This window comes from Malurus melanocephalus, unplaced genomic scaffold (genome assembly GCF_030028575.1).
Source record: "Malurus melanocephalus ecotype Western Australia unplaced genomic scaffold, MMel_1.1 scaffold_22, whole genome shotgun sequence".
Taxonomy (NCBI): Eukaryota; Metazoa; Chordata; class Aves; order Passeriformes; family Maluridae; genus Malurus; species Malurus melanocephalus.
In genome coordinates this window covers 1,342,086-1,351,174 of record NW_026623254.1, presented here as the reverse complement: position 1 = coordinate 1,351,174, position 9,089 = coordinate 1,342,086, and the positions used below count along the sequence as shown (strand labels likewise).

Here is a 9,089-nt window from a genome sequence, read left to right as displayed (position 1 = left end):
TTTTTTTTTTTTTTTTTTTTTTTTTTTTTTTTTTTTTTTTTTTTTTTTTTTTTTTTTTTTTTTTTTTGCGTTTGTGAAGGGGGGTTGAAACAGATGGGGACTAACTTTTGCAGAACTTTTAATTATCTGTGCAGCTGAAGAAAATATGAGCTCTCCTGTGCAGTGCTTTTTACTTCTTGCGGTGAAAAATTGGAAGCTTAAAGTTAAAATCCTGCTGAATTGTTGCTTTTGTTAGTGGAAAAGACCTGTGACGTTACAAATAGCTAGTCTGCGGCTAGCAGATGTATACAGTCCTTACTTAAAGCATGTTGATTTAATTTTAACWAGGAAACTGAATTCAGGCTCGGGCTATGTTTATTCTACAAGACATTTCATTAATCTTGTTTATCTCAACAATACCGAGAAAGCTCAATTTTTTGATGGAAAAACAAAATAATTACAGYGAAGTTAAGACAGCAAAACAAAACTAAATGGGCTCAGTTGGTTAAATGCCTCCCTTGTGTTTTYACTCTCATCTAAGTGATCATCTCTGTTTTAGATTTGGATCTTTCCAGAGCTTGGAACGCTTAAACACCCACCATGGATGACTTTGAACGCCGCAGAGAACTCAGGAGRCAAAAGCGTGAGGAAATGCGCCTGGAAGCAGAGAGGTGAGTTACTGCATATGGAAAATGGTGCTGCTGGCTTGCCTTTCATTAGCAGTGGCTTTGAGAACTTCTTCCTTAAGTTCCAAACAGTGCTTGTGCTGACAATATGTGCCATAAAATGGCTTTACTAATGTTGTGGGAGAGATGAGGGRTGCCTGTTGTCTAATTCCCATAGACTGCTGCACATGTCTGGCCTCTGATTGTTTTGCTGCACGGATAAATGCAAACAGCGAAGGTGAAATATGGCCACGTGAAATCATCGATAGGAARGCTCATTCTCAGATGCTGTGTGAGTGCTGTGTGTGCAGAAGGGGTTGTGTTAGTCAGATATTTATATACATCAGATATTATATGTATTTAAGGTAAAGTTATAAATTGAAAGTTGTTTATACTTGGTATATGCGATGTAGTATTTGTGTGGATTGTCTGCCATTACTGTGCAATTGTTGTGGGGTTTGTACTTCCTGTTGCTTTTTGTTAATTTACACTCACTTTATGTGGGCAACGACAGCAGCACTTGTAACAGTGGTTGCAGATTTACTTTGGTGAAATAAGAGCAGAATTTGGTGTGGGTATGATGATGTCAATTTATGAAACAAATACCATGAAAATACTGGGAATGACATTTCATTAACTAGACCCATTTTACACCTGTACAGTTCTGTTTGCTTTCATGAAATTTCACATGATATACATTGCTGTAAGAAGGGAGAAAGACTCCATTTATTTTGTAATGTCTTCAGTGATATAATTATGCTCCCCTGTSATGGAGCAGGGTAGCTTGATGGCAAGAAGGGCTTGGGCCTGTGTCCCTTTTTCTCTCTAATCACTGCAGATGCGCTCCATGCACTTTCCCACACATTTGAAGGCTTTCAACAATAAATTACTGTACACTAAATCTTGCTGTACTCCCTTTGCTGCTGCCAACTTCAAGCATTCAAGTRTCATGAGTCAGACCCCTTAAAAGTCACAAGACTGCTTTAAAAATCTCAGGATCTTAAAAATAATTTAGTCTGGCCTTTTTATTTTTGGTTTTGCCTTAACAATAACAGAGCCTGATTCTCAAGTTCGGATGTGACTCTGTGAGCTGGGACCTCCCAAATCCTGTCCCAGCAAGGGCAACATGGGGCAGGAGCTGAGCTGAGCATCTGCCCCCATTGCAGTGCTCACACAGAGGGAGGGGCAATAGCACTGGGGCAGCTATTAACAAATGAATGTGTGATGCTTCATTGGTTTTGGCAAATTCAGACTTTTAGGGATTTGGGGATCAGCTTCGCCTTTGATAATATGACTGCAACATGTTCACATGTCATAAGCTACAGGGATCTGTTTGCCAGAGCTGCCTCTGAATGCTTTCAGGTGTCTTATGAAGTGGGTAAAGCGCAGCATGGTGGTTTAAAACGTTCCTCAATAAGTTCTGAGCACAGGTCATTTCCCTTTGCCCTCCCATCAGAGGGCTGTAGCCTTCCTATGGGGAATTCTCCACTGATTGCAAGCATTTCCTCTGGGAGATGGACAGATGGATGACTGTGTAGGCTGTAATGTATTTGCCAGGTCTCCCATACTCTGTTTAGGCTTCTTTGAGTAGAGCAGTAAACCCAGAAATGCGAGCTGCCATATCATTCAGCAGTAATTGTAACTCAGCCAGWTGCAGTGAGGTATTTTGCCTTTTCCTGGGATAAAAGTACCTGGGGAGCCTGTCTTTCTAGCCTGATGCCTGTGTCCAAAAAAGACTGAGGTGTGAAAATGTAACAGCATGGACTCATACGCTGCATGCCCAAGAGGGAATGACTTGATGTAAACATGCCCTCAGCAGGGGCCAKAGGCCATGTTAGGACTGGTGAGGATACATGTGCTGTCAGATTCCCACGTGTCTGTGATGCTGGAGCCACTGATGTCCAGATATTTAATCTTTGGAGAAGCTTAGTGTGAGTTCAGTCCTTTAAGTCTAGCGTTAGGCTTTGTATTTTGGTTTTTTTTTTTCCATTGGGCATCTGTTGGGAGTGATATTTGTCTAGCCCTGGCGTTCCAGGTTCAAATGCTTAGGACTGCTCTTGAAAGGAGAACTCATTTTGTCTTTTGAAGACTGACATTGCCTTTCACCCCTGGTATGTGCTGTGRCTAGTAGTTCATGCTGTGGCAACTCTGACAAAAATTAACAACAAACTCAGAAATAAAGTGGTTTTTTGCACTTYAAGTTCTTATAATTTCAAGGTATTCCAGACATTCTGGATTCCCCAAGGAGTCTCACTGTGTCCACCCAGAAATTTTGTCCAGCCAGAGTTTTTTTTTTACTATTTATATTTGTCTGGGTCTCTGGAGACCCATCAATGTGTTTGGAGCAGCRCTGCAGACCTGTCTGGGGGGCATGTGTCCAACAGCAGACATGTGGGACTCTGTCCAGCTTTTTCCAAGGCTGTCAGATTTATTGCACGTGCTCAGCCTGGCGGGGACTCAGCAGTTCTGCTACCTCAGGGGGGAAAGGAGACATTTCAGGCACGGGCTGGAAACCCAGGACAAAGCATGGCAGTGGTGACTCGTGCCTGTCTGGTAGCATTTTGTGTCTGGTTTGTACTGATGGGGTGTGAGGTCAGGGAAAAAAAGGACCCTTGAGCTGCCAGGGTGATGGATCTGCTACATCTTTAGCTGCTCCTGGGCAAAGCCGAGGCTTTGTCCTGCTCCCCGGGGCAGAGGGAATCCTGTGCCTGGCACAATGGTTTGATAAAGCCCTGAGGTACCAGKCCAGAGCTGGCTGAAGTCAGTGGGAAGCTTTCCACTGATTTCAGTGGCCTTTGGATAAAGCCCTACCTGAGTTATTCCAGTTGATTTATGAGGCAGTGGCAGCCTTTAAGGAGCTGGATGAAGGTTTTGCCGTCCCAGCCACAGGGTACATACTGTGCTGGAGTGTCAGGGCTGTCACAGAAATGGGCTGCACTTCACTGACCAGAATTCCATGTGTAAYTGGAGCACAGGGGATTGACTTCTTTCAGCACGGGAAAAGACAAATACCACCTGCTGCTTTGTGCCTCTTCCTAGGCAGTAAAAGATGTTCTCTTGAACAAAACCATCGGGTTTTGTCATTTTGATGTTGTAACTGACACTGGAAGAATTTAGCGTGGGGCTGGGTAGAGTTTGTGTGTGTCTGGAGGGGCGGTGCTTTCTTAGTGTCTTGCTGATACACTTCAGTTTGCTGGAGCTGCAGTGAAAAATTGAGGTGAAATACTTCTTGAAGTAATTTCCCAGTGATTGTGTTTTATTTCAGAACTGTACTTSCCCCAAAGTTAAGCCTCTGTCCTCTTAAGGGCTGTGATCTTTTATATTCCAAGCCTCTTTTGCTACTAGAACGAAACCTACAGTAGTTTTATCTCTCCATGAACTTCATATATCCTGAAGTTGCAAATACTTTGAGGATTTCTGTTTGTCTTTCCATAAAATCCTCACTTTTGGGTAGAGCTGAGGCATGACATTTTCTGCCCAGGAGTTAAATATTGAGACACTGAGTAAATAAGATTAGAGATGCGTGAGAGTTGAGAACAAATGGAAGCTGAGTGCTCCAGCTGTTAACCTGTCTTCACAGCTGCCTAGAATTCCAGGGCTGACAGGACATATTGGGATTGGTGAGGTGGGTTTGGCCCTTCACATTGCATCACTGTTGTGCAGTTCTTGAAGTTCATTCTTAACCGAGGCAGAAGACCCAGTGGCTCATTGAAACCTGCTCTGCTGCAGTCACTCTCAAGTGAGAGTGGATACTAAACAAAATTTTGCTATCATAGCATTTCAAATGCCCCAGAGGAAATAACTAAATGTATCAAAAGCTCAGTAGAATTTAGCAGCTAATTTTACAACGATTGTGTTTTTCAGATTATATTTTCATTTAAGTCGTTACCRAGAAATGTTTCATAAAAGCAGCTTTGTTCTTCCAAAGAGCTAGACATACAGAGTATGAACTTCACTGAGCTGAAMCCAGTGCAGTTCCTAAGCAGACAACAAAATCAGCTCCTTGGTATTTCAGATGGAAATCAGATGTAACAGTGTTCTTTAATCTTTGTACTACATGTATAGTTACCAGCCAAGCTTTTAGAAGGACAGCCCCAACCTAGCACCCAGACAGCTGGCAAAATACTCCACCTTTTACCTCTTGGAAACATCAAAGAATTTTGGCAATTCTTGGGTTGAAAAGAACTCCCTCCAATCCTATAACCAGGTAACCCACCTACTGCCAAAGGAAAATCTGCCCTTTGTTTCCTACTGTAAGTTTCTTTGCTTTAAMTAGATTGAAGTCCTTCATGAACTGGTTCTTATTTAAATGTCTGATAGATACAAGAATAGATTCACAGCTTTTGGTGCTCATTACTGGTAATTTTGTCAAGCATGCCTGCTTAAAAGAGCACCATGAGAAAAGTAATATGGCACTTTATCATGACTTTCAGAATGAGAGCAAAGAAAATTGTGAGTCTGAAGAAATGTAGCTGATATAGTACAAATAGTCTCAGTGGCTTTCCTGCCATGGTTATATGGAAAAATAACATCTCTTTATTGTCTTATATGCAAGTTTGCAGTTTATGCAGTCTTTTAAGCAGACTGCAGTGCTCTTGCATCTCTGTCTTTGCACCTTCCAACAGTGCAAATCATACCTGCCACCAGAATTTTCTCATACAAAAGATTTCAGATACTTGAAATGCAAAAAAGCTGCATTAATTGAACATTGGCCTAGGGTTGTGAAGGCACAGAGCCTTCAAATTTCCTGTACAGCCACAGCAGAGCATGTAACTGAATTTCTGTTAACTCCATATGGCAGAGACCAAAGGCACTGTTCTAAACTGGCTCAGAATAAAAGAGGTTCTGTTCTTGGTCCCTGGTCTACTTTTGTCAGACTCTTAGGCAGGGCAATCCCTATATTTCTCTATTTTTTTCTAGGCAGTAAGTATACAATTGAGCTCTCAGCTGCTCAGTCATTTTCCAAGTGCCTGATATCGAGAACTAGTGCAAGAGGCAGGGTTGATTTAATACATGGGATAAARTGTTCCCACACCATAGGATTGTGTATACCTCATTACACCAGTGCATGTGCTTACAAATGAGTTGGCTGAAAAATCTGCATTAACCCTTCTTTTGATTGAATAAGGCCTTGTATTTAATAATGATGCTCTGCAACACATTTCATCTAGTTTAAAGAAAAGCAAAAGGAATACTGTGTTGTTCCCGTACAAAAGAAGCTGATGGTTGAATATCCCTGTGTCTTTGAAGAAGTTTTAAATATTCTTCAGGCAAATATGATATATTTACCTGCAGTAATATATTCTGTAGGCTTCATATGTATGTTGCAATGATGATATCCATTCTGGTGGTCCAGCTGCCTGATGAAATGGGTTGTATAGGGTTTTGAGGTTTTTTTTTTTGACATAAGGCCGCCAAGTGCTGCTCAGACAGCTGGTTCTGTCTGGCAGCCCCTGCCAGGCTGRCTGCTAGTACAGCCCTCTGTGCTGTTCCTGAAGAGGGAATGTGGGAGCAAGGTGAACAGGGCTGTCCTATGCTTCCCTACTGCCACAGCACTTAATGGGTCACACCCCAAACGTTTAGGGGGCTGGATTAGGGCTGCGRGTCCAGCTGTCCAAGTGTGAGAGCTGATTTGAGCATGTGGTGACCCAATGTTGTATCTGGAGGGCCTACTGTGAAGGAGAGCATTGCTGGTGTTTAATTCGSTCCTTTGGTCTGGACAGAAGAACTAAAGACAGCCTCTAAAACTGTAGATTTGCAGACTTGGAATGGTATCTTTTAGTTATTACATTTAAGTGCTSCCTTCTTAGAGAACAAGAACATTGTTGAACTTGTGGCTTAATTATGTTACTATTCTTCAGGGCATTCTGRGCTCAGAATAGTAGAAGTTATTAGACATGAGAGAAATTGAAGTTATTGGCCAGCTGTAAAACTCTCTAAGGAGTGACATGAAAATAAATTYAGCCAGTGTGTTTGTAGGAGCATCTGCTTCTCAGTGTGCGTTTTCATTTTACTAACATTTTTATGATCTAATATCTGAAATTAAACCAAATAATCAGAAGATGAGATTTCCCTTTGAAAAGCTGAGTCCTGTTGGTTTGCAGGGATAATAGATTAAATGGAGTCAAATGCTAACAAGTATTACACACGAATAAGCAGAGTATGTGAACACAATCAGATTGCTGGCAGCCTGGGCAAAGCCATCCCTTCACAGCTCAGTTCAAAGAACCATAGAGGAAAAATGTGATTTGCAAATGAAACTCCAAACTGATTTCAACTCGCAGAAGCATCTCATTTGGTCAATTAGCTTCTGCATTTTTGGCTTTGTGCCTTTGAACAATTTTTAATTACTGAAGATAAATGTTTATAAGTAGCTTTACTTCTCTCCTCGTAACCTACTTATTAGCTCGTGCTAAAAAAGGGAAATCCCTCTTGCCAGCAGATTGTCCTTGTGTGATCAAGGTATTTCCTTCCTMGCATGAAGGAAGTCATCAGGTGGCTGTGGCTCTTGGGCAACTTAATTCATCAGCACACAGCTCAAGAAATATTTCTGGCCAGAAATAAGGTCAGTATTCTGCTCCTTAGGAAAGAAGTCTAGTGCCAGTAGAGTCTTCAGGAATGCTGGTGTGGGGTCTGAGCAGGGGGTCAGATTAGCACCAGTGATACAGCTACGGATTAGAGGGAGCAGTAGCTGTGTTGSTGTTGCAGCTGAGCCCTTCTCTTCCTTGGGAAGTGGAAAAATAAGCAGGATGCATTTCATTTTGTTTATTGGAAAGTATAAACCAGTGGGTAGTGTATGTGACAGTTAAAGGTTAGCTTCATCTTGGTTGACATTAAGGAAATATAAGCAGATGCTGTTTTGCTCCTCTTTATGTCAAAACTTGTTAGCTGGTCCAGATATACTTGTTCATTAATAGTCTTTGCCACAAAGTCTTGAATAAAAGGCCAGCAATTTTATCATGCTGATACAAAAAACCAAGGAAAGGCTGCAACTCAACAAGTTGTGACTGTCTTTTAGGTTGGTTTGTTTTGTTTTTCTTGCCTCTGATATTTGCTGAAAACATGCCTCAGTTTCCTTTAAGATAGCCTGTGACCCATTTTCAGTGCAAACATTAAAGCAAACAGTGAGGAATGCTCTAGCAAAGGTTATATTCTGGGTGAGCTGTATTCTTATGCTGAGACCAGAATAGGTGCTCTAAATTGGCATTCAAAAGCAGGGCTTCTTCAAAGGTTGGTTAAATTATTTCTCCATACTACTACTTCCCTCTTCCACCAGCTTGAGAYAATACTTTGGTGTACAGATTGATTGAATGGAGCGAGTGCTCCCTTTTTAGTGAGCCCTGTTTGTGTGATTCAACCTGATGCATACATATCATGGTAGATTTTAAAGTTAGTTAAATGCATACAGTGGAAAGAAACCAAATTACCATGACTGGATTTACTGAGYCTCTTGCAACTCAGGTCTTATTGTGAAACAGCATGGGAGGGTAAGCCCAGTCACATTTGGGCTGGGAGGTTTGCATAAATTTAATGCACTTGGKTTTAAACCAGGTTTGAGGCAATTTTCTCCTATTTTTGTGCACRAGCAAGGACTCRGTAGCTGTGATGCACTTTTAAAGTTGCTGCAGAAGAGACTGAKAACATACACAGTTACTTACAAGACATGCAGCTTCTTCCCACAAGACAAGGTGTAATAGCTTAATTTGGAGAAATGTGTCTTTTGGGGATGGAAGGATGTTTTTGAGCAAAAATCCAGTAAGCAGACWGTGTTAACAGGAGTGAGCTGGTTTCATTTATAACATTGTCAGCCCTCTAGGATAGGGAGGAGATCAGTACTCAGTGTATCAATCCTGGGAATTTCTGAAAGGTAGTGTTGTAATTACAGTGGTGAGAAAGATACAGGGCTGAAGTTGACTCCAGAGCCGAATGCTTACTTTGTAGAATTCTTACTTTATATAAAGAATAAAACTTTWTCCATCTGTGTTTTTTAGCAGAGAAAAGAAATAAGGTGGCTTTTACTGAAAAGAACCTTTTGGGATGGGAGAAAAACAACAAGCAACAAACCTCATAAATTTGTTTTTGATTTCCATCTGWATTCTGAAACTCTTAATCAAAACTTAGCCATCAGATTTTCACAGAAATGCTTACAGTTGGAAGGTGAACCACCACRAAAGGCTGCCTCTGTTCCTCCCTTGGTGCATATGTCTCCTCAGAGACCAGAGCACAGCAGAGACTAGAKAGGAAAGCCCTTTTCATGATCCATATACAGAAGAATTTTTTGTCCTTGTGCCTYCTCATGAGGTGATTATACCATTGTACTGGCATGTTATACTGGCATGTTACATCATGCCAACCCTTGAGATGAAGTCCTCAATACCTCCAGTCTGTTTTCTCCCTTTTTCCCATTTAGAAAATGTTTGGCTGGTTATAAATTCAAAAAAAAAA

The 9,089-nt window shown here is 41.4% G+C and overlaps 1 protein-coding gene across 4 annotated transcripts in view; it reads left to right on the top strand.

Moving 5' to 3' along the window:
• The window catches only part of CALD1 (caldesmon 1), a 106,180-nt gene that overhangs the window by 24,593 nt on the left and 72,498 nt on the right, over positions 1–9,089 (top strand). For all 4 annotated transcript variants that reach the window (XM_057390016.1, XM_057390013.1, XM_057390012.1 and 1 more), the window contains exon 2: positions 539–650. In XM_057390016.1, the coding sequence (XP_057245999.1) occupies positions 580–650 (71 nt within the window). In that variant the 5' untranslated portion in view covers positions 539–579. The remainder of the gene's footprint in view (positions 1–538; positions 651–9,089) is intronic.